The sequence below is a fragment of the Octopus sinensis genome, linkage group LG23 (assembly GCF_006345805.1).
Source record: "Octopus sinensis linkage group LG23, ASM634580v1, whole genome shotgun sequence".
Taxonomy (NCBI): domain Eukaryota; kingdom Metazoa; phylum Mollusca; class Cephalopoda; order Octopoda; family Octopodidae; genus Octopus; species Octopus sinensis.
Genome location: NC_043019.1, coordinates 10795027 through 10820948, shown reverse-complemented (window position 1 = coordinate 10820948; position 25922 = coordinate 10795027). Strand labels below are relative to the sequence as shown.

Sequence of the window (25922 nt, the reverse complement as noted above, 5' to 3'; positions counted from 1 at the left end):
GAGAGAGAGAGAGAGAGGAGGAAAAGGTGAGAAGAGAAAGTAAGGTCGTTTGATTTATTTCTTTCAACAAGAATTGGTTTTTGTGGTGTGCGGAAGTTAAGAGATCAAAAGTAAGGAAGGTGGGTGTCGGAGGTGTGTTACAAATAACAAAGGAAGTCTTAGAGAAAAAAACCTCCTGCTTGATATTTGCTTTATCAGTTCATATTATAGCCAGGATCAAGTACTCCAATATAGAATGCAGAGAAATTTACTGAAGAATGGAAGCACCAGAGATTAAGATTATTTAAGAGAAAAGGAAGAAAGAAAGAGGAAGGAAGAATAGGAAAAATTTCTTATTTCTTATTGTAAGAATTAAGCTAAATGGTGAGAAATATATGAAGATTCATCAAGGGACAGAAATTAAAATGCAGTAATGTAGGGCAGGAGAAAAAAAAGAAAAAAACAGAAGGACCCCAACCCACAAAAAAAAAAGAAGTGAAGAGAATATGGACTAGAAAGGAGGATGGTGGGGAAGTAGGGAACCAAATTGGTTTGTATTGTACAGTGAACAAAATTATTTAAGGGTTTCTGTGTATAAAAATAGCAAACTGATGGGGGGGGGGAGAAGATCAAGAAAAAGTAGATATGATGAGGTAACCGAATTGACAAATAGGGGAAGGAAAAGTTGTAAGGTACAATTTGATTTTAGGTTTACAAATTAAATGTGGTGGTGGTGGTGGTGGACAGGGGACAACAGGAGGGGGCAGAAAACAAGACAAAAAAAAAAAACTGGAAATGGGCGGGATATATAAAGAAACAAAAAACAACTCCTCCCCACCCCCTTTGTGCAGGATGTTTTATGCACATAGGGGTTACGAGAGGTTTAAGGGCTGGGAGCAGCACTGGATGAAAATGAATAGCCATAGACATTCTCATAAGAAACTGAACTTCCAAGGGAGCCATTTGCACTATCAGTGGAGTCTTCGGAATAGTGGGATTTTCCACTGGAAGAGGTGGCACGGCGCCGGGCCAGATTAGAAGAGCCTGGTGAAGACAGGATAAACTTAACACTGGAACTGTCAGTACTCTGATATTTGCCGAAACCTCTGGTTCTCTGCTCAGAAATGGCCAGATGCTGCTGCATCATGCGGTTGATGGAAATGGCCGTCTCAGCAAAAGATTCCAGATCTTTGGTACTGTTATTCCTGGAAAAGCAAAATTTTAAAAATAAAATTACTTTTATTCGGATGAAAATTGAGAGAGAGAAATATTACAGAAAATATTTTCAAGTAAAATAAACAGTCAATTTAAATGTTCTTTCTCTGGAAATTCCTCCAACTATTTCCCACTCCTTTTACCTCATTTTATAATTTTTAAACCTCCATCTCTTCTACTCGTCTAAAACAACTATTTTAGGCCCTTTGCTGGTCTGAAGCATTTTCATTCATAAGTTTGTCCTAAACATCCATGCTTGTTATGGGACCTTTCTAATTATCCTTGTTTCACATCTTCAGAGTAATATAAAGCTATCTTAAGTCCCAAGTTATTCTGAAGTTTGAAAAAAAACTGGGTATGTGTATCATGGATGCCAGAGAAATGTGTATCACATGACACACAAGACAGGCAAAAAGTTTTATTTACCAAACGGGTCCTTGCAGCCATTTTAACAGGTTAAAGTAGAACATATATATACATATATATATACACATATATATCTAAGGAAAATAAGACTGAAACTGGTACTGAAATATACTTTATGATAAAATAATTTTAGCATTTTCTACCTTGTCTTATTTTCCTTACACATATCCATGTGTTACTTTTCTACCTTCTCCATATATCTCAAAACAGACTTTCATAGCACCTATTTTAGAATACCATTTCTAATGATAAAACAGTGTAGCTAATATATTTTCAGTATTTAAATGGTTTACATGTAACCTTTTAGTAAAAGTATAATGCTCTTGTAAACAGCAATTCAGAATGGACAGGCAAATGGACTTTATAAACCCAACTGTTCTCATGATAAACTGATCTACACATTTTCAAATAACACATTCCAACCATGCCATAAAACCATAAAAAGTGTAGAAAATACTCCCCAGCCTCATTAAAGAGACTCAGGAAGATGTAGATTCTGCTTAAGAGAACAGTAACTCTGAATAAAAATTGATATAGAGGCACCTTTAGTTTTGCTGTAGAACACCTAGTGCTGGAAGCATAAAGGTACCAAATCCATGCTGTTAAGGAGCATCAAGCTTTAAAAATCTTCCAGAAAAAAAAATAGCAGAAGAGATGTGAACTGTTAACACAGGTTTCCTCTATCGCAAAGTAGAGGAGGGCTGTTTAGTCCTATCACAGGTTCATCTCTATTGCATGAAAAATGGTGCCCAGAAGGTGGTTAGATAGTGGAACACTCTTCTAATCCATGATAGTTTAGAAATCTGGTGAATATCGAGATCGTCATCAGCTGCTTTTCTATGCTAGCATGGATCAAACGGAATTTGCTGAGGCAAATTTTTATGACCATATATATCCTTCCCCATCTATCAGCAAGTCTCACCCATTTCCAAAATAATTTTCTTTCCCACAGCTAAACAAGTTTCCCATCGAAGACTGGAAATGAATCACCTCACTTGTATGACTGCTCTTTTACAATCATTGCATGATGTATAGACTATGGTACACACACACATATACATACATTATATATATATATATATATTGATTCAGCTCTCCTGTTTTTAAAAAACATTTTCCTCCTTTTTTACCACTTCCGTCTTTTTAGTATGTGACCTCGTGAAGACTACCTGCAATTTTTTTTCCTCTGTCCTCCCGTCTCGGGATCTTTCTTTCTCCTATGTTTCCGACGAAGAGCTCCGCTCGAAACGTCATACCCTCCTTCTTCCATTTTCCTGAGCGCCTAATAATAATAATACTGTAATTGTTCCACATGTTGTTTTTTCTGTTTTCCCGTTTGGATTAACCCTATATATATATTCATTCAACGGGCTTTTTTTCCTGCTTACCAAATCCACTCACAATGCTTTGATTGGCCTGAAGCTACAGTAGAAACCTCTTGACCACACAGCCACACTAAACACCTACGAGAGGTGTGTAAATAACGAAAAGATAATCAACAGGTTGACGTACCTGGTTAATATACGAGGAGTTGCTAAAGGAGTAGCTGCCGGAGGTTGTACAACCCACGGGTCTCTCAATACATCCATCGCTGAGTAGCGTGAACGAGCATCTCGGACTAGAAGATGTTTGATGAGATCTTTGGCCTCATCGGAAATGTCACGCCATTCGCTGTCAGGGAAATCGTAGATACCTTCTTGGATTCGAGTGAACAGGCTCTCCTGTTTGGGAAGAAGGGAAAAAAAAAGGAAATATGAATGACAGAACAAGAGAAAGAATTCCGTAAATTGATGACACTTAACTACAAAAAAATAAAAAGCCTGCCAGAGAGCCCCAAGCTGCCACAATCATCAAGATAATCATCATCACTCTAATGTCTGCCTTTCTATGCCAGACATAGATCAGATGTGGAATTTATTATGGCATATTTTCTGTGTACAGCCAGATGTCCTTCCTGACACCAAGACTGGTTTTAAGCCAAGGTAGATTTGTTCAAATTGGGTCCCCATGCACACACTTGAGCAGAGGACATCATCATCATCATCGTTTAACGTCCGCTTTCCATGCTAGCATGGGTTGGACGATTTTGACTGAGGGCTGGCGAATCAGATGGCTGCACCAGGCTCCAATCTTGATCTGGCAGAGTTTCTACAGTTGGATGCCCTTCCTAACACCAAAGGACACTATGATGAAAACTGTTCAAATTGGGTCCCCATGAACACACTTGAGCAGAGGACATCATCATCATCATCGTTTAATGTCCGTTTTCCATGCTAGCATGGGTTGGATGATTTTGACTGAGGGCTGGTGAACCAGATGGCTGCACCAGGCTCCAATCTTGATCTGGCAGAGTTTCTACAGTTGGATGCCCTTCCTAACACCAAAGGACACTATGATGAATTTTTAGCATATATCATTGTAGCTAATGGTGAAGCCTCGAAGCCTCAAAGTCCACAATGCTTTTCGGCGGCAACTGCATACTACACAAAGCATAACATGTCAATTTTCAGCTTTTGTAGAGAGCCCCACAGGCAATTCTCTAGTTGGGCCCTGCACAAACCTTTATTTGTTTCCAAGTAAGGTTAATATTTCTCCATAGCTACAAATGTTTTCATCATATATTGTAAATGAATGCCACTGATTATATGACAGTAGCAATCATTTACAATTTTAAAATAAACTAATTTATAATAAAATAGATGTAACTTATGTGAGCTTAACCATTTGACAAATACAGAATCAATAAAAATCAATAATAGGTTTTAACTAACTTTGTTATAAATTACTAAAATCTTTCAAGGTGGTGTTGTGTAGCATGACCACACTAACGAGTGAAACTAATGAAATAGTAAAAGTAAGTATAACAATGCTTACCTGACAATTTTGGCAGTTTTCTCCGCGTTCCCAGCCACAGTCTTCACCACACTGGCCATAGAACGGTGGGTAGCCACACAGCATTATGTAGAGTATAATGCCCAAGCTCCACAAGTCACACTTCTTATCGTAAGAAAATGCCTCACCCACCCAAGCATCCACAACCTCCGGGGCCATATATTCAGCTGACCCTACCGGAGTTTGTAGTTCGGGTGTTGTGACTGGGTCGGATTCCTCACTATGAACTGGAATTCCACTACCGAGGTCAAAGTCACAGATCTTGATTGTGACAATCTGGAAACAAGAAAAAAATGAAAGGTTAAAGAAAAATTAAAAGAAAAATTAAATTTATATTAAGACATACCACTGGGACCTTCCCCCATCCTTTTCTCTAATATGAGAAAGGATTTCCTTAAGTGTTCCCTCCTTAAATAAAGTTGACCAATGAGAAGAGTTGTTAGAGCAATGAATTGATTGCTTTGAAATAACCATTTCTACACTCAGTACTCAAATCTCACTGGGATAAGCTTTGCCTTTTATCCTTTCAGGGTTGATAAACGAAAGTACTTGAGTACTAGTCAAGTACTGGAATCAATTCTCTTGCTCTCACTCATTCTTTCCGTCTCTTTTTAGAAAGAAATTGAAAGTATTCAGCCCTAGAGAGGATAGGTTTCATTGGGTCAAAAAATGTCTAAGAAATACTGTACATCACAAAAGTATCTCTATAACTCCATCAAGGAGTTAAGGGCAAGCTGGTATTTTGGGGCATAAATTAACATGAAATATCAATGGAAGGTTTTAATTTAAAATCACTTTAAAACAAAGTTTGTATTGTAGAACTAGAAGAGGCAGTTTCAGTGTGTTGGTATCAAAAAGGTTAATGTAGATTATGAAATGTCAAAGAAAATACTTACTTCACCATTTCTACCACACAAGATGTTCTCTGGTTTCAAGTCCCGATGTGCAATACCTGAAAAAATTAAGATAATAAAAAAAATTCAATAAGATTTACTCTTATCTAGAGACGAGTTTAAAAAACTAGTGGTTTTTAAAACAGATAAAATACTAGTCACTAGGTCTTAAATTCCATAAAACAAAAAAAAAAAGCAAAATTTAACCCACACACACAAGCTCCTTAGAGAAGATGAAAGAGTTTGGTTACATTCTTCATCATTTTAATGTCAAATTTTCCATTCTTGCATGGGGGGAGGCAGATTTTTCTATGGATAGATGTCCTCCTTTCTGTCCGCCAACCCTCACCCATTTCCAAGCAAGATAACATTTTCCCATGGCCAGATATGTTTTGCAAGGAAGATGAACCACATTGCTTATCTGACAGGGACCCGTTTACAACTATTGAGACAAGGGTATACAAACACATACATACACCTGACAGGCTTCTTTCAGTTTCTCTCCACCAAATCCACTCATGAGGCTTTGGTTGGCCCAAGACTCTGGTAGAAGACACTTGCCCAAGGTACCTTACAGTCAGACTCAACCCCAAACCATATATGGTAAGGAAACAAGCTACACCTTCATATACTTCTTTTTATGGGCCTCTGATTTCTTAGAATTAAGGCTATAGGAATCGTCCTTTTATGAACATGGCAATTTATCAACCCCATTTCTAAGCCTCATAGCTCTTATTATGAGAAACTTAATTTAAGAAGTTAGCTTACCTTTGTTGTGAATGTGGTCTAAAGCCTTAGCTATGTCTCGTACTATCATACTGGCCTCTCGTTCGGTTAGATGACCTCGGCGTTCTATATTAGCTAACAAAGTACCTGAAGAAAAATAGAGATAATATTGCCAAAATTATTAAAACTGTCTCAAATTTCAAGCATATGAAAGGAAAGAGGAAAAAGAAGAAAAACCAAGAAATCGAAACAATGTGGAATCATAAAGGCCAGAAAAGAAATCAACATACCTCCTTCCATTTTCTCAAAGATAAGAAAAAATCTGAAAAAGGAAAAGAAAAAAAAATTTAGTGGAAATCATTAACTGAAATATTTAACAGCTTAAAAAAAATTTAAAAATAAGAAATTAACAATATGTTATCAATTTAAAGTTCTCAAATACTCTGAAGAGAAATAGTTAGCTAACAACAAGAGCCTTAATCTTTTTATTACATTTCAATTAATTTTGAAAAATAATGAAGAATTTAGTAAAATATTATTGTTATTAAGTGGAATGTTTGGAACAAATTCTTTTCACGATAGGCACAAGACTTGGCTGATTGATAATCTAAGGTCTCAAAACTAAAAATATATATTATCCACCAACTTATATAGTACCAATACATTTTACCCACCAAGTAAAGCAAATTAACTACCTATTTCTTTATTACCTACAAGGGGCTAAACATAGATGGGACAAACAAGGACAGACATAGGTATTAAGTCGATTACATCGACCCCCAGTGCGTAACTGGTACTTAATTTATCGACCCCGAAAAGATGAAAGGCAAAGTCGACCTCGGCGGAATTTGAACTCACAGCGTAACGACAGACGAAATACGGCTACGCATTTCGCCCGGCGTGCCAACGTTTCTGCCAGCTCGCCGCCTTAAGCAAATTAACTACCAATAAGTAAAAGTCTGAAAACAAGTAATGACACTTAGGAGAAACTTATGGAAATGCTTTGGGGCAGGCAAAGGATTAAAGGATTAAATAACAGTTTCTTAAATAAAAGAGGGAGGGCAACACTTACTGCTCATCTTCTTCAAAATATTCGTTGAGCTGCAATATGTTAGCATGGCCTTGACAGTGATGAAATATTTCAATTTCTTTGAAAACTTTGTTGCGGGATCTTACATGATTTTTCTCTATTATCTGCCAAAGTAAAAGAAAGAAAAGAAAAAAAAAACAATTAAACAAATTACTAATGAATCTTTAAACAAATTAACAAAAGGCAAAGGAGGGAGATACCAACACCAGTGTTATTTATATATGTATCAATTAGCAAGTGAAGCTAATGCTCACCTTTACAGCATATTCCTTTTCAGTTTGTGTATGAATATAGGTACGAACTGTTGCGTAAGCCCCTTGCCCTAAGATTTCGCCAGTTGGTTTATACAGATCTGGTAATAATTAGAACGGAGGGACAAAATTTTAATAAAAGTCAGTCTAGATCAGCTGGTATCAAATGAAAGGCTCAAAATTGGCATATGAAGGACAGCATTTTAACAATTAATACAAACAAAATCTGCAAAAGAATTCTTCCCTCATGGTCATCAATAAAAACTTTAAAAACCCTTTAATATTCAGATTATTCTCTCAAAGTTACTGCTTACTTATCCACAGTGTTTTTAATTCATCATGCATTATTTATTATCCTGTAGCTTCAAGATTTCGATGATGTGAGTGATTATTTTATAGAATGACATTGCAGAGTAGGTGTAAGAGGCCAAATCAGGCCAGTTTGAATACAAAATAGAATATTTGAGCCAGATATGAATGAAATGATCATTTTTTTAAATGACATTGTAGGGTAGGTGTGACAGGCCAGATCTGGGTAGTCTAAATAAAAAATGGGTCAAATATTTGGCCCAGATATTGACGGCTTAAGTGCTAAAGGATTAAAGAGAGATTAAAATATATTAGCCATAAAGAATGTCTACAAAAAGAACACCTACAATGGGTCAAATATTTGGCCCAGATATGGACTGCTTAAGTGCTAAAGGATTAAAGAAATATTAAAATATATTAGCCATGAACATCTACAATCATCAAGAAAACAGTTTGTTGCCACATTCCTGTTGAAAAACCATGCCCTTGATTCTATTAATTTTGAAAATAATAAGGAATTCCATATAAAATAACTCATTATTTATGCTGGTGCTTGAAACCTAAATTAATAAGAATTTTTGCTGGAAGGTTTTAATTAAGATAATTTTTAAACTAGAAGTTTGTGCCATAAAGCAGTCTCTGATGTTACCAGTTCGAAAGGGGTTATTAAAGATGTATCGCAATATTAATTAGATGATAAGAGAGCTAGTTAACCAGGTTTGAGAAGATATCTGGTAAAATTTTCTATTCTCCACACCCACAAAGATGATGACAGACGTAGTAGGTAGAAGAAGCACGTGAAGGTCGCTTCTATCATTGAAAAGTACACAACGTTTGGAAGAGAGCCAAGTGTTGCAGGGTACTACTTTACTGAGCAAGTTTATCAGCAACTTGGAGGAAGAGGAGGAGCAAGTAGGATGGGGGGGGGGAATTTTGTAATAAACAGACAGACAAATGAGGACAACAACAACAAATATAACTGACCAGTTATCAAGACAACTGTTTAATGGAAGCAGCAGTTAGTATTTAAGAGCCAATATTAGAGAACCACCACGACTGCCATCACCACCACCATAACCACTTCTTATCCTAAATAGCAGTTAGAATTACACACAAGCAACAAGGAATTAAGACAGAGGAGAACCGACAGGTTTTTTTAGTTGTTTGTAGACAGCACAGCACGGCATGGAGTAAAGTCTAGCTAAAGTAAGATATCCAGCAACCAAGATTAATCTAAAACTATTTATTCAGGAACAACCAGAGTTGGTCAGTTTGCAAAAAAAAAAAAAAAAAAAAAAAAAAAAAATCAGAAAAAAATCTGCTAATAAGACAGCAAGTGGTGGTGGTAGTATTAGTAGTAGTCGGAACCAGCTAATTTTCCACATTGCTCTGGTTAATTGTACAAAAAAATGTAAATGGATTTGTCAGGTTTTAACACAGAGTTCCAACTGTTCAATCTTTAACAGCATGGCTTGTTCATTGAATTAGTGTGTGTGTGCATGCAGTTAAGCGCTCCACAGACGGAACTCTTAATGCTATCTCCAGGCAGCAGAAGCAGCAAGTATGCATATTATTTTCTGTGCTTCGAGACAGAGAGGGCGCATTGACTTTTCATACAAGTACAAGGCATCTGATGGACTTTAAACAGATTGCACTGACCCTTTTTCCACTTGCATAGATGGGGTGGTCAACCTCTGAGGACTACAGAAAAGAAATTGAGTCGGGGAGGGTTTTTTTAAGAGTAACCATACACCAAAACACACCAACATGTCTGGGACAAATAGTGGAGATATTTAGAAACAGTTAAAGTATGTAAATAATGAGGTCTTGTGTATACATGCACACAAGAGAGACAGTATGTGTGTGTGTGTGTGCATGTAGTATGAATGTGTTTGTGTGTGTGCACGGGTGCATGTCTATTTAAAAACAGGCAGTGGCTACATATTTGGGAAATTTCTAATTTAAAAAAAAAATAGACCAAAACAAAAAATAAGGACAAGGCTTTTTTTTTTTTTTCTTTGCTGTAAAGCAAAAAAGAAAAAAAAGATGAAGCTAGATACATAGGTAGATAAACAAGAGAGAGAGAGAGAGAAGAGAGAGAAAGAGAAGAGGTGAGAGAGAGAGGGAGAGTAGTGATTTAAAGTGGCATTTTATTGTCTGCCCGCCGACTTTTTCTCTTTTAGGACAACCAACACAGTTTAAATTACACAATTCAGAAGAGAAAGAAAACAAAAAAATTTGAGCCCAATTCAAATGTGATATAAATAAATAAATAAATAAATAAAAAAACAAAAAAAAACTTATAAAAGCAGGTATAAAGATGGCTGCTAAAAGAAGTGGAGAAGAAAATTCTCGGTAAAAGCTTAAGTTTGCTCTTCGCAAACTATTCTGGAGCTAAAAGTTTCAGATGTCACAAACTACGTAGTTTGATGTTTAGACACTCTCTCCCTCTTTGTCGCTCACTCACCCTCTCTCTCTCTCTCTCTGCTGCATACAGAGGTAGGTATTTATATATATATATATATATATACACACATATATATATAGTATTATATATAGCCGAAATGAAATTATCAGCTCCTCTCTCTCTCTCTCTCTCTCTGCTATGCCTGTTGGGCTATAAAGACTGCTAGACTTGTAGCTGTTTTAGCTGCAGTACACAAATAGATTCCACACAAAAATATTATTAACAACACTTTTAACACTTTGTGTGTATAGAGGAGTGGATATATAAAAATGACTAAACTCTCTATAATGTATCTGGTTCAGTTTAGTGGAATGAAAAGACTCGACACCAAAAGGTCAATATCAAAGAGGACTTCAGACCATGCAAACCCACTTTCTCAAAAACTTCATGTCCAAAATCTACATGTCAATAAAATGGAAGAACAGACATGTTATTTAACGAGTATATTCAGCTTTGCTGTGCAAATAGAACCCATATTTAAAATGCAGGGTTCTCTATCAGCGGAACAAATTGAAGAACAATATGCTTTTTATCTGACACAATTTGTCCAATGCAATGAGCAAAAGGCAATTTCTTCTTTTTTTTTTGCCTCATTTGCATAACAGCACTTTCACTGGGGACCTGTAATTAAGAACCGAGATTGCAATGTCTGTGGATGGCCGTTCCTCTGGTTACATGTGCACACCGTCTTTGTAAAACCCCATCAAGATTAATAGAACCACTTGGTTAATATTCCAGTAGCACAGCCAAGTTAAAAGTACGTTTATTGCATCACGTTATTTACAACATTTTTATATATAATCCGTGTAGATCAACAAAAAAATTACTCATCTGATGATTATATATATATATATATACATACATATATATATATATACACATACATACATACATATATATATATATAAATTGAATCACCATGGTAGTTTAAATTATAAACTCACCTAAAAAATTAGCTGCTCTAATTGCTGCCCTCTTTTTCTTCTTCTTGCTGTTATTTCTGGTAACCAAATTAGGTTCGTTGCAGTCGGTGTCAGCCTCAACATTGTGCATTAACTGCACCCCATCGAGGGTGATACTGTTGTCCAACATCAGACTATTTGGCCGTTCGATAAAACTAATTGGTTTAGGTTGAATCTCAAGCTGGAAAAAATCAAAAAATAAAAGTCACATTAGCTGCAATACCCAAGCAGGAGGCATGTACAAGACTTCATTTAGCTGTTACACTAAATATACAAAACAATCATTGTTTGCTTAGAGGCTGTGCAATATAAAACACACAAGGTGTTATTTCTTAGCTTAGCTGTGTGACACCAAATCCACATGGTGTTCTTTGCTTAGCTGTGCGATACCAAATTTGCCTGGTTCTCTTCTGCAATACCAAACATGCAAAGGTATCAGACGGAGACACACACAATTTAGTGGACAGATTTGTGGAAAGATATTGGCAGCCAGTATATGGATGATGGCAATGGGTCAGATGTTACTGATGAACTTGGGATGGGATGGGATGACATCATGTTGAAGATGGACACAAACAGGGACTCAACTCTTCCTCTCTGCTACATGTATCACATGAAGCAATGTTGATGGGCCCCCTTTTTGTACTGACAGAAGAGATGAAATTTTGACGTACATGTACTCTAATTATATAACTAGACCAATGGTTCTTTAAAAGTCCAACATTATTTCAATAGACAAGTAGTATTTCCCATAAAAATTCAAAACACTCATCTATACCAATACCTAAAAAAGCAGCACATGTTGGATGGAATGGCATATGAAAATAATCCACTGTGTAGAATTATTACTATCATTATTATTATTACTATTATTAAGGAATCAAGCAGGCACAATCATTACTATATAGGACCAAATGCTGAGTAGCATTTCTTCTGGCTTAACGTTCAGCATTCACAATTCAGCTGAGGTCAGCTTTGCCTTTCATCATTTAGGGGTCAATAAAATAAAGCAGCTGAGCAGTAGGGTCAACATACTCAATTTGCTCCCTTATCCAAAATTTCAAGCCTTGTGCCCTACAGTAAAATGAATTATTATTATTATTATAATAAAAGCTTAGTAGTTTTTTGTCCTGGGTTCAAATGCCACCAGGGTCGACTTTGCCTTCCACCCTTTCGGGGTCGGTAAAATAAGTACCAGATGAGCTCTGGGTTCGATTTGATTTAGCTCCTCACCTGAAATTGCTGGCCTTGTTCTAAAATTTGAAACCTTTTTTTTTTTGCTGTTTTTGCAAAAAACAAGCAATTGGGTGTTCATAAAAAAAAGGGCCCATTCAATAAAAGGGTGGCACTGAATTACAAATGGTTGGAATCACAAACAAACCTAATATGTTAACTCCTTTGCCAGAATTAACTAAATCCCCCACAAATCACAACTTTTACCGTTTTGTTGTTTTTGCCTTAAAAAAAAAAATTGTCTAGTCTAGTTGTATATTTACATAATGAATCAGGCCTTATCCGAGACTAAACAACAACAAAGTAAAACAATTCACCTGCTCACCAACCTGTAATAAACCTAGCAGTGAGTAAGAGAATATTTTGGACATGTTTCAGTGAGGTGTACACGAAAACAAGAATGCCAAACTAGAGACTAGCTACGTAACATCAACATCGAGACTTTTTCTATAATCTTTAACACTTTTACTGCTTGCTTATAAGTTTTATCTATTTATTTATTACCTATAAAACTACCTAGGTGGCCCAAGGACCTGGAGATTTCCTTGCATGAAACTCTGAGCACTTTGACCACTGTTGTTTTACAGCCAACAGATTAAATGTAAATATGCCCCAGTTTACACAAGTTCTAGTTCTGCTTCTTCCACCACCACCACCCATCTGTTTGAGAGTGTGTGAATGTTTGTTGTTGACGTTTCAGGCAAACTTCGACGTTTTTTTTTCTTTCTACCCACCCAAAAAGGGATTTTTGACAATCCTGCGGTTATTGGCAGGCGACATCATTCTACCCACACAACCAACCATCCCAGATGACATAGATAAAAGTCGCAGAGTTGAAAAGAGGACGAAATGACGTCGTCTCAACCGAAGGATCGCCAGGTTTTTCCAACCCAATAATTTACATTCTATTATGTATACTTCGAGGTCCACTGTTCCAAAAAAAGAACGTGTATGTATGTATGTGTGTGTATGTGTGATTAGCCAACAATGTACTTAATCTAGTAAAAACTTTCCTCTATAAAACAAAAACAGAAAAAACTTTGTTATATAGTTTTAGATATCCCAAATGTCGTGCGTGCATATAAACATACCATACACACGCAACTGCAGACGGGGCATTTAAAAGTTTTTCAAACATCAATAAATACGGATTAGCAAGCAAAAATCAAAACCAATACAGAGACATGTGCAGTACTTACTTACTAATAAATATAGCCGAGACTACGACGCGACTCCTAATTCCTATAATGGTAACTTCTCCACAGTGACAGGCCTGCAGGGCTCTGTTGATAGAGCCATGCAGTGTAAAGTAGCGTGCAGAAGGGATGGGGGAGGGGGAAGACTCTCAGAGAGAGAGAGAGAGAGATCAGAAAGAGAGCGAGCGCGCGCGTGCAAGATGGAGAGGGGGTGAAAGAAAGGGAGAAAGAGAGAGAGAGAGAGAGTATGTGAGAAAAGGGGGGTGAGAGAGAGAGACTGTGTACGCAGAGCAACTTAGGTTATGATGCGAAGTATCTGGCAGGTGGAAAATAACTGAAAAGCGAGAGATGGTGAGATGTGAGCTGAAAAGCACAGGCGAGGGCTGGTTGGTTGGCTGGCTGGCACCAATAGCAACAAGCTAGAGAGAGAGTTTAAGTTACCAAAATGATGCAAGTTTTATCACCCATCACCACCGCTACTTACTATGAAAACCAACAAAGGCACGTAGATCTCTTGCAGTCGCTTAACATTCCAGAGCCTTATCTCGAGGAAATGGGCAACAACGAATGAATACAGAGTACCACGGTCTTCACACTTCAAGTTCCTTCGACTTCTGTTAACCAAATCCCCTTTCACTGTATTTTCTCCTCGACTGTACGAATCGGAGTAAACCGAAGTATCCACCATAGTGACAAAATTATAAATGATATAACACACACGCAAACGGTACAAATGCGACAGTAGCAAAACCCCAAGGATTTAAATATAAAATCGGGTAAGCCAACAGAAATCTTAACAGAAATCTTACAAACACAAAACGGAGACAACACACGAACACCACCACACAAACGAAGTCCTAAATGCTATATGAAGACAAGTCAATTTGAAAATCGGAACTGTTGGAGCGGGTGGGAGAATTTTGACAGTTTTTCACATCGCTTTCAAAAGCAGAACAACCAACCATGTGCAGTTTGAGAGAAGAAAAACCACTCACGCTCCCACTATCGTACACACTTTATCAACAGTTTAAACGCCTACACACTAAGAGTTTCACAGCACCAATAACAAAAGACAAAGACTGGAAGCACGAGGTTGAAATATCGTTCACGTTTTAGAAAATGTGGTTATCTTGTTAAAATGTTGATTCCCTGGGTGGGGTGGAGCAGAAATTATAAGAGTTTTGGATCAGCTGTCCCTCATAAGTCTCATGGGAAAGGAATTTATGGAAATTACAATTCTGAAACAAACAAACAATTAACGATTCTGAAACAATAAAAAAAAAAGCCCCCATTAATAACTTTTCCTTTTACATTTCTGCTTCCTACCTCCTAACGCTTCCATTACAGAGGTGTGGGACTTAGAGAAACAAACGGGTAATCAATACCCTGCTACAAGAAATCCTATCTCTACAGCATCTAATACTATTACTATATATTACACCAGCATTTGCTAAAGGGTGGGTGGCAGTCGCGCAAGTGGCAAGAGTAAAGGCTCTAATCTTAGCATGTATCTGTAGGTTAGAGAAGAGAGGAAAGTGAGCTTCCCATGGGTAGCCAGGGATTTATGAGAGGCCCCCTTGATCGGCCCAACATGGAGGTCCTCTTTTAACAGAACAGAGGGCCATATGACCACATCCTTGTATAACTAACTACCTACACATTTTTTATTTTATATTTCTTTTCCTCATTCTATTTCTGTGTAAGGCCCACTGTTACCACCACCACCACCACCATTTGTGTGAAGGAAAACTGGATTTTTTAAATTAAAATGCCGCATTCAATCAGGGTAGACAAACCTTAATTAATCATTCTCTTATAATAGCAAATATTAAACGGATGTGAAAATATCTTTAAATTGTCCCGCAACAATCCTGGTATTACATACAGACTTTTGATGCAATCACTAACACCGTCCCAACTACATCTTTCATGTTTACCCCATAGGTATCTATATACGAAATCTCAACAAGTCAGTGCCAAATAAAAAAAAATTTAAAAAACGTACCCCCTTCAAATTTATTAAACAAGAGATTAATTCGCTTAAATATAAATGGAAATATTTATAACACCCACAAGTTTTTTCTTTAACCCCCAAAATTCATGTCAATAAAGTTAACAAGGAAGGCGACAGATTGACAGAGCCAGTAGAGCGATTATAGTATTTCGTTGCGATTCTTGAGATTTCGTTCAAATCATCAACTCCTACCCCTTGCTCTGTTGCCCTTCCAGATTTGATAAAATAAGTTCGAGTGAAGTACAAGAGCCGATATTATTGACTATAATGTATACATACATACATACACGAATCCACCCATTTATACTTGTAGCCAAAGAGCCCTAATTTAGTTAGAAGACAGCAGATATATACGATATTTTATTACCTACAGCCCTGCATCGAGGAACATTCCCTTCCCACAAAAGCTGTCGACTAAAGGAGATTATGATTTCGGGACCCACATCAGTGAAAAAGCCCAGTCGAAGGGGGGTACCAACGAGTGCCTGCCGACTGCTACCAGAAGAAATGTTAGGGTTCTTTTTTTACCCGTACTGTAAACACAGGTTTTTTCCCTGCCACCCTGCTGTAGTCATCAATAGAAGGGATACCACATTATTATATAACAGACATCTGGAAATGACTAACAGCCAAAAGAGATACAAATTTAGTTGAATGAGTCACTGGTTGTTGAGTGGAGATTTCACAAGAAAACATTAGCCATGTGATCTGACTGGATCGATTAAGAAGAAAAAATACAAAAAATAATAAAAACAACCACTTATATTGCTTTTTTTTTGCTGTGTATATATGAATGCATGTACGTGTATAAAGATATGCATGTTGTGTTTTGTTCATTATTTGACGTTTGTACTTTTCTACACGCACCCGTCACAATACCTTGTAAATATTTTAACATCGAATAAATGTTTTTCTGAAGACTTTTACTCTAATAGAATATGACCAAAGGCTTTCTAACCATTAACACCCTGTATTTCTATAAAGCAAGGGATCAAACATCTAGTTGGACCCTCTTTCAGATGAAGTGAGATTTGGCTGCTCTTTCTAGCAGATCGAGTACCAATGTACTAAATGTTGCATTAACACCCTGTATTTATATAAAGCAGGGATCAAATATCTAGTCGGACCCTCTTTCAGATGAAATGAGATTTAGCTGCTCTTTCTAGCAAATCGAGTACCAATACACTAAATGTTGCATTAACAACACCCTGTATTTCTATAAAGCAGGGATCAAATATCTAGTTGGACCCTCTTTCAGATGAAGTGAGATTTGGCTGCTCTTTCTAGCAGATCGAGTACCAATGTGCTAAATGTTGCATTAACACCCTGTATTTATATAAAGCAGGGATCAAATATCTAGTTGGACCCTCTTTCAGATGAAGTGAGATTTGGCTGCTCTTTCTAGCAGATCGAGTACCAATGTACTAAATGTTGCATTAACACCCTGTATTTCTATAAAGCAGGGATCAAACATCTAGTTGGACCCTCTTTCAGATGAAGTGAGATTTGGCTGCTCTTTCTAGCAGATCGAGTACCAATGTACTAAATGTTGCATTAACACCCTGTATTTCTATAAAGCAGGGATCAAACATCTAGTTGGACCCTCTTTCAGATGAAGTGAGATTTGGCTGCTCTTTCTAGCAGATCGAGTACCAATGTACTTAAATGTTGCATTAACAACACCCTGTATTTCTATAAAGCAGGGATCAAATATCTAGTTGGACCCTCTTTCAGATGGAAGTGAGATTTGGCTGCTCTTTCTAGCAGATCGAGTACCAATGTACTAAATGTTGCATTACCACCCTGTATTTCTATAAAGCAGGGATCAAATATCTAGTTGGACCCCTCGTTCAGATGAAGTGAGATTTGGCTGCTCTTTCTAGCAGATCGAGTACCAATGTACTAAATGTTGCATTTAACACCCCTGTATTTCTATAAAGCAGGGATCAAATATCTAGTTGGACCCTCTTTCGGATGAAGCGAGATTTGGCTGCTCTTTCTAGCAGATCGAGTACCAATGCACTAAATGTTGCATTAACACCCTATATTTCTATAAAGCAGGGATCAAACATCTAGTTGGACCCTCTTTCAGATGAAGTGAGATTTGGCTGCTCTTTCTAGCAGATCGAGTACCGATATACTAAATGTTGCATTAACACCCTGTATTTCTATAAAGCAGGGATCAAATATCTAGTTGGACCCTCTTTCAGATGAAGTGAGATTTGGCTGCTCTTTCTAGCAGGTCGAGTTCCAATGTACTAAATGTTGAATAACACTCACGCACATGCATGTACACGCACGTTTTCTGCTCGTGTGCGCGTATTCATACATGCATCCGTGTAAGTCCTCAACGCTTACCCGGACGAGGAAACCATTACACGAATACTGAATCAGCTAAACATAAAAGCCAAATCTCTCATCTTAAGAAAACGTAACAAACTTACTTAAACAGCCGAAAGGCTTAATTAGAGAAAACATAAGGTTGTGCGCGTGAGCACGTGTTTACACCAAAATTGAAATAGATTTAGAGCTAACCAAACGTCATCATCACGTTTTTATGGGACCTGCATCTTCCTTTTCCTTAAAAAAAAAAAAAAAAATGAGGGTGCTATTTGGGAGAAATCTGAACTCTGCACCGAGCAGTCACTGGCAAAGATTGATTGGCAGAACAAGAATGTGAAGAAGGTTGACACCTCTCACCTGCAATGTCTTTTACATTCAGATATACATTTGGAAAAAAGGGTTAAATCTGCGATTAAATAAAGGCCTAAAAGAGCAGTGTTCAACAGGGGTACCACGAATTTTTTATTAAAAAAAAAAAAAAAAAAAAAAGTCAACGGCGCGTAGTGCCCTGGACGAGGTCACAAAAACCTTAGCCCAATAATATACAAATGCTACCTCGTCCACATGATTTTAGTGTTTGTTTACAGATATTTCTAACAAATAAAAATAATGTTAGTAATGCTATTCGATCAATATCATATCAATAGCTGATCTGTCCTTGTCCCCGTTCTCTATTTCCACAGAAAGGAATTATTATCACAATCTCCCATTTGTTTTAATATCGTTAGTACAGCTGAAGCTGATTAGGAATATTAAAAAAAAATATTTTAATAGGTCTTTTACAGAGCCACCAATTAAACTACTGGAAATAGCTAAATCTATTATTTAAAATCACACCCTCCAACTGCCCAACTGCCTTTGTGACAAGGTGGTTGTGACTGGATCGTCTGATCTATCTACATAGGTTGGTTCCGATGCTCGACCACGGAACAACGTGTAGAAAAATCCAAAGATTCAGAGAGAATCTGAATGGAGAGATATATAAATAAGTATAAAAAAAAAATCTTTAAATATCGGTGCTTCAACATCCATCCACCCATTCGGTACCACCCAACCTCAGGTATGTCATGTGCTTGTACTTAAAAATACAGGGGTGGTGAGTGAACATGGGTGTCAGATGTAGAGAGAGAGAGAGAGAGAGAGAGAGAGAGAGAGAGAGAGAACAGGATGCAGGGCAGGCAGTTAAGTAGCGAAGATTAAAGTGTTTGCGAGTTTATTAATACATCCTCGCGTGTGTGTCTGTTGTTGTGGATTTCATAATGTATCTGCTGCAGGATGAGTGGAAACAAGAAAACACGAAATAAGCAGGGCTGATTTCATCATCCTAGAGGCTCGAAAAGATGAGGACGGGGGGGGGGGACGAGGCGCGGAGGAAGAACAATGAAAAGAAACTTGATCCGTAAAGGGCAAAATGAATAGGATGGGATGGGGAATTTTTTTTTTTTTTTTTGTTAAATACGTTATTACCCAAAACCAGCAGGGCTTGATTTCATCATCCCCCAGAGGCTCGAAAGATGAGGATGGGGGGGGGGGGGGCAGAGGAACAACAACAAAAAGAAATGCGATCCGTAGAGGGCAAAATGAACAGGATGGGAATTTTTTTCTTTCTAAATCCGTTATTACCAAAACCCACAAAACCCACAGTTGCCACAAAATCCCACCACCCACCCCCGCATTACCTTTTAATGAGATTTTAGGGAATATCGATCATTAAAGGGGTCTGTCTGAAAACCAGGATTGGCCTAAGTTTTAACATTAATGAGGTGGATCTGACGAAGATAGGAGTAGGAGGGACAACTTTTTACACAGAAAAAGCTCCCAAATTTTCCGAGGGGCAACTTCTTACACAGAAAAAGGTCCCAAATTTTCCGAGGGGCAACTTTTTACACAGAAAAAGGTCCCAAATTTTCCGAGGGACAACTTTTTACACAGAAAAAGCTCCCAAATTTTCCGAGGGACAACTTTTTACACAGAAAAAGCTCCCAAATTTTCCGAGGGGCAACTTTTTACACAGAAAAAGCTCCCAAATTTTCCGAGGGACAACTTTTTACACAGAAAAAGCTCCCAAATTTTCCCCCAAATAGCAGCATCCTACTGGGAGAAAAAAAGGGTACAATAGTAGAATATGGGTTATTTTTTAATAAGTGGAGATAGATGGCTGTAGCTGGAATGAAATGATTTTGATCATAGATATAATCTATCACACCAGAAGAGTGGAGTACAAGTGCTTGGACGAATTCCTAAAGTGCACAACATACCATTTCTGTCTCATATTATGTATGTCCGTATATAAATACACACACGTGTGTTGGATACGGACGTGATGCATATATTGCGCATTGACAATACATAAAACGCACAAGTATTATTCTCTGAACATACACATGTAAATATTACATACACGTGTATTAAACGTACACAAACGCACACACACACACATATATATATACACACACACAAACGCACACACACACACACACACAAACGCACACACACGCATATATATATACACACACGCATTTGTATACACACACACACCCGCACGCATATATATACACACACACGTATATATATACACACACACACGCATATATATACACACACACACGCATATATATACACAAACACACACGCATATATATATATATACACAAACACACACGCATATATATATATATATATATACACACACACACACGCATATATATATATATATATGCATATATATATATATATATATATATATAATATATATATATATATATATATATATATATATATATATATACACACACACATTCTTTCTTGTGTTTACATCAACACACAACGGCTGCAACAAGATTTCTTCTAAAAGACAAAAGACGACGGAATTGTTTTGTGTAGACAGAAAGGGGAGGAGGAGGAGGAGGAGGACGAGAGGACGGGGAGAGAGAGAGAGGAGAGAGAGAGAGAGAGAGGAGAGAGAGAGAGAGAGTGGAGGTTGGTAGGTTCGAGTCAGCTTTGGAAGTAAACAAACATTGCTGAAATAGGTTAGTGGCGTGATTCAATAGATTTCTCATAAAACAGTTATTGTCAATTCTATTCTATTTCAACCAGCCTCGTCCGACCACACACCCTCTCTCTCTCTCTCTCATATTTATTTGTTATGTCGAAGCAGCGTGACAACAGTGTAGGTAGGCAATATTAGGAGCAAGTGTGCGCATGTATATACGCATTGAGGTATGTAGAATATGAAAGAGATGCACTAAAATATGTGAAAACAACATCTATTTATTCAACTTCTCTCTTGCCCACCGCGCGTTACTACTACTCCAGTGCAGGGGTGGAATAGTGTATATATATAAAGCAGTGGATGTTCCGCATACAGTGCAGTAGGTGAGCAGCAGAGAAACAGTGGAGAGGAGACGGAAAGCAGCAGGGGATCAGCGGGGGAAAAGCAGTAGAGCAGAGTTTTATATATATGAGCAGTGGATGTTCCGCATACAGTGCAGTAGGTGAGCAGCAGAGAGACAGTGGAGAGGAGACGGAAAGCAGCAGAGAAACAGTGGAGAGGAAACGGAAAGCAGCAGAGGATCAGCGGGAAAAAGCAGTAGAGCAGAGTTAAAGACGCAGTTTCGTTATATGAACAAAAACAGAATAAAATGGCAAATAAAATATGTCGATCTGCAACGCCACATATTTTTCTTTTGAAGTGGACATTTCGAGGAGACGACGGAGTCGAATCTATGCCATACACACGCACACACACAAATATGTAATTATGCATACACATAAACACAGTAATAAATAATGGGAGCAGAACTGCCTTGATTGATATTTAAATAATGATTGATAATTATAATCTAAACAAGGAAGGAAGCTTTAGAGAGAATGAATGAATGGCCTGGGGTCAATAGTTATGATGAGAGAGGACAGAGGAAAAATAAACGAGTTGGATGAAAAAAAATTGTTTAGAAGTTGAGTGTGGAGGTAGGATTATCGTAACTGATATGACCAATTCTTATAAATTATTATTTTATTAATAATGTCGTGAATAAATACCCCCCCCCCCAAAAAAAAAAATCAGTTACAGAACAAGTGAACTCGACCCGACCCGACCTGATCCGACACAGGAACCGTTTCTGCTGCTCCCATCTTGACCCAAGTTTTTTTTTCCTTACAACTAAACAACTTGAATCTGGTGCAATTCAGAATCGAAATTGAATCATAACAATCATAGCTAACCACTTAAATTGTAAATGTTGGAGAAAGAATGAAATGAAAGCAAAGCAAAACGATTTGGAAAACTGGTTTAGTTTATTTAGTGATTTAAAAAAAAAATAGGCCTAATAAAATAATGGAAAATAATTCAAGAATGATTGCAGTGGTACATACAAGTTAATAAACCCTACATAAGGTTCTCTAAGTATTTGTGGTGGTCGGGGTAGCTAGTACTAATACAAGACAACACCGTTTCCCACCTCTCTGCCTAAATATCTAGCAGTAGGTTCTAGAAAACCAAGACGAGTTGGGGAGGGGCAAATAGAAAAAAAATAAACCTACATATCACTGGGGTATTGGTTATTAAAATTAATATCACTGGGGTATTGGTTATTAAAATTAATATAACATACCACTATTAGCACCATCTCAACAACAAAAATTTTGGTAAACAGATTGACAAGATTTCAAATAAACAAAACATGGAATTTTCCAAACAAAACAGGAAAATGGGAGGAGAAAGTTACCACCACCATTACACTGTGATAATAACAGAGTGGTCGCTTGGTCTGCAAGAAATAACAGCCAAATCTCCCTCAAATCAAAACGTCTTTTGAAAAAAAGAAACTGGTCACGGAATGCCTTTTATTTATATTTATAAGATCTGGTCGGAGTTGTTAGAGTATAAACAAGAATTATATTCATCAACAAACACTACTAATGTTCGATCGAACCTTCTAAGAATAACAGCTAACTCTTCAAATTATACCCTACGATCTTAAAATACACCCAGCTTCATTCAAATCAGATGGACACATTGGGAGATTAATGTGGTTCTCAGTCCAAGAGAAAGAGGGGGATGGTCATCGTTGGAACACTTGATTATAGACCAGCGCACATTCATCAGTGTTATTCTGAAACTAAACAACAATAAAAAAACAAACACCCTCAACACAAGGCTACAAGCACCACCACCACCAACCATAACAAAAATCACGAGTGCTGCTACAATAATAAACAAACAGCAGACGTGTGTGAGTGTGTATGTGTGAAGAATTCTGTTTACATTGTTGACAGTCAAGTCATGGTTGGATTAGGCCAAGCATTTGATAATTTAAGGGTTGCTCGTTTATAGCTGACCAAGGGTTAAACAATAACCACCTCTATTTACCTAAACATTGCTCAAAGCCACCTCTATTGCCTAAACATTACTCAAAGTATATGAAGGAGATGGCCAGTATTAGTGGTGCAAATTTTGCACCCTAATTCGAGGAACGACGATAAACAATTACAATGTGCCCCGAGTCTTTCATGCCTGGTCTTTGAGAAAAGGGAATTTTCAACCCTGCATACAGTTTTATACACCCAGATCGGAGTAAAAGGAAAGGAGTTATGCATAGAGAAATAGTAAAGACTACACTGGGAGTAGATAAGATGTGCTATCTTATATTCATGTCCCAAAGGATTTCTACTCAGTCAAACCATCTTCACTTTAAGGCCCAAAACCACAACAAACCCATCAAGTTGCTAGGTCTCCCTCAAACCACATACTTCTGTCTCATAAAAGGACAAATGTATGATGTAGTTTCGAGTATATTTGGTAGGATAATTATGGCTAGAATTGTCTCTGGTCACAGACCCGCTTGTTCAGAGACGTGCGTCCATACAAAAAAAAAAAAAAAAAAAAAACACGGGCTAATGTAGTTCTACAAAAAAATATGGGGTAGTCATGATTGGAACGTCTTGTATAGATATTGTCAAGTCCAGCCAGAAAATAAACAACTACGTTAACAATGAAAGAGACCCGTGTAGTTGGGTGTAACATGTAAGAAATAAATAACTTGTAAATCTTACAAAAATAGTGGGGGAGTGGCAATTATGGTGTGTAAAGTAACCCCAAAGATGTAGGTACTACTATCTGAAAGGAAAATAAAAATAAAATGGTGATATGTCATTTCTGGAACGACTTGTTCGATCACAGTCGACCTGGGGGGGGGGGGTTGAACAACAACAACACCTCTTCTACACAAAATTCCCAGAATGGGGGGAGGCGGTCAAGGATGGAACAACAGATTCTGTAGTGCAAACGCTACAGTTTAGAAAAGAGTGGGGGGAAAACCACCGAACGCCTTTAAAAGATGACTTAGCAAATCGTCCCAAGGGTAATCAATGAAGTTACATCGGGTTTAATTAATAACAGATTCTATAGGTAACGATGGACAGAGAACATAAATACATGTGTTTGTATTTATATTTATTAACAGAGATGTGGGTAGATTTAGAGAGAGAGAGAGAGAGAGGACAGATGCATAAAAACTAGATAGAGGTAAGATAAATAATGATATAGATCTAGGCATTGTGATAGATAGATAGATAGATAGATAGATAGATAGATAGATAGATAAACAGATAGATAGATAGATAGATAGATAGATAGATAAACAGATAGATAGATAGATAAACAGATAGATAGATAGATAAACAGATAGATAGATAGATAGATAAACAGATAGATAGATAGATAAACAGATAGATAGATAGATAGATAGATAGATATTGAAAGATAGAGATAGGCAGTTACAGAAAACAAAGTAAAGCTTACCTCTAACATGATGCCAAGTCCTCAAGAGTAAAAAAACGTTGTTTTCAACAATAAATAATGTTGGTGTTGATATTGGTTGAATAAATTATGACAGATGACTATTATATATATATATATAAATATATTATATATATATCCAACGGTGGTAGTGATAAATAATAATACAGTAACGGGTACTTCTTACTAGTTTTTTTAGGGTACTTGTTTAACTAGTAAGGTTGTACTTTAGGCACACTAGGCTGCTTCAAATTCTCCAAATCGCTACCGCCTTCACATATACATATATATATTGTATATATATATATATTTAAATATATAACCCCACGGGTGGTTTTGTGGATGCGTCCAGTTAAAAAAAAATATACTTTCTTTAAGAAACAAAGAAAGATGCAGAAGAGAGGTCTTTTTCTTGTCTTCTTTTTGGGCAGCAACAATAATAATTAAGTCCTTTTTTTTTTTTTTTCTTTCAAGATGGACAGAACACTGCAAGACAGAACCACAGTCTCTCTCTTTCAAGGTACTCGGCAGGAAAAATATATAAATCCTACTTATCGTTGTTATTGCCTTTTATCGCTTCTCTTTTCTCTAAATCTTCTACCCGCTTCTAAGAAGTTATAATAACAATAAATAAAATTATTGTTATTATATATAAATGGTGTTGGAGGAGATCTTCCGTTTTCTTTCTTGTTAAGCCTTTGAATGACAAACCCTTTCGTAAAAAAGGGTGCATAAATATAAATATATATATATATATAATATATATATATTTGAATATTTATAACAACACCCCGGGTGGGTGACTTTTTAAGGGAACCTTTTTTTTCTTTCCCCGAAGAGACTTTGACAAGAAACAAATAAACAACCACTAAACTTCTTTCTTCTCCTTCCTTCTTCAACCTGCCTGTCACCCTCAGCTAACTGGCTGGAAGTAAGACTTCCCCTAAAAGTTGGGCGGAACACACTATTCTTCACTACCTATCCATTTTCATAACCAAGCGCTTGAATGGTGCCTGGCTGCGTGTCGCGTCGCCTTTTATACGGCCAACGTGCCTGCTGCCTGACGTGGCTTGTGACGTAGCACACAACGTCATGCCACTTCCGGCTTCTTCACCTAAATTTTCCCT

The 25922-nt window shown here is 37.2% G+C and overlaps 1 protein-coding gene across 3 annotated transcripts; it reads right to left on the bottom strand.

Annotated features, from left to right (window-relative positions):
* Positions 1-342: 342 nt before the first annotated feature.
* On the bottom strand, positions 343-25823 carry LOC115223448 (MAP kinase-interacting serine/threonine-protein kinase 1). Of its 3 annotated transcripts, none has more exons than XM_029794005.2 (10): positions 24799-25823; positions 11193-11391; positions 7476-7573; positions 7204-7325; positions 6422-6453; positions 6174-6278; positions 5409-5464; positions 4495-4788; positions 3133-3341; positions 343-1184 (listed from the first exon to the last, which is right to left on the bottom strand). In XM_029794005.2, the coding sequence occupies exons 1-10, from the start codon at positions 24805-24807 to the stop codon at positions 863-865; spliced, it is 1446 nt and encodes a 481-aa protein (XP_029649865.1). In that variant the 5' UTR covers positions 24808-25823; the 3' UTR covers positions 343-862. The 3 variants fall into 3 exon arrangements, with proteins under 3 accessions (XP_029649865.1, XP_036368436.1, XP_036368438.1); XM_036512543.1 differs by lacking the exon at positions 24799-25823 and adding an exon at positions 14124-14385; XM_036512545.1 differs by lacking the exon at positions 24799-25823 and adding an exon at positions 13647-13667.
* Between the last annotated feature and the right edge of the window lie 99 nt (positions 25824-25922).

What these genes read in the sequence shown, in the direction of transcription:
- LOC115223448 (XM_036512543.1), bottom strand. Translation starts at nt 14,327, where the DNA reads ATGGTGGATACTTCGGTTTACTCCGATTCGTACAGTCGAGGAGAAAAT. An exon ending in CTTTGAGAAAATGGAAGGAG is followed by an intron (nt 6,279 to 6,421) that starts GTATGTTGATTT and finishes ATTTTTCTTCAG; the next exon opens with GTACTTTGTTAGCTAATATA. An exon ending in AGACCACATTCACAACAAAG is followed by an intron (nt 5,465 to 6,173) that starts GTAAGCTAACTT and finishes TAATTTTTTCAG; the next exon opens with GTATTGCACATCGGGACTTG.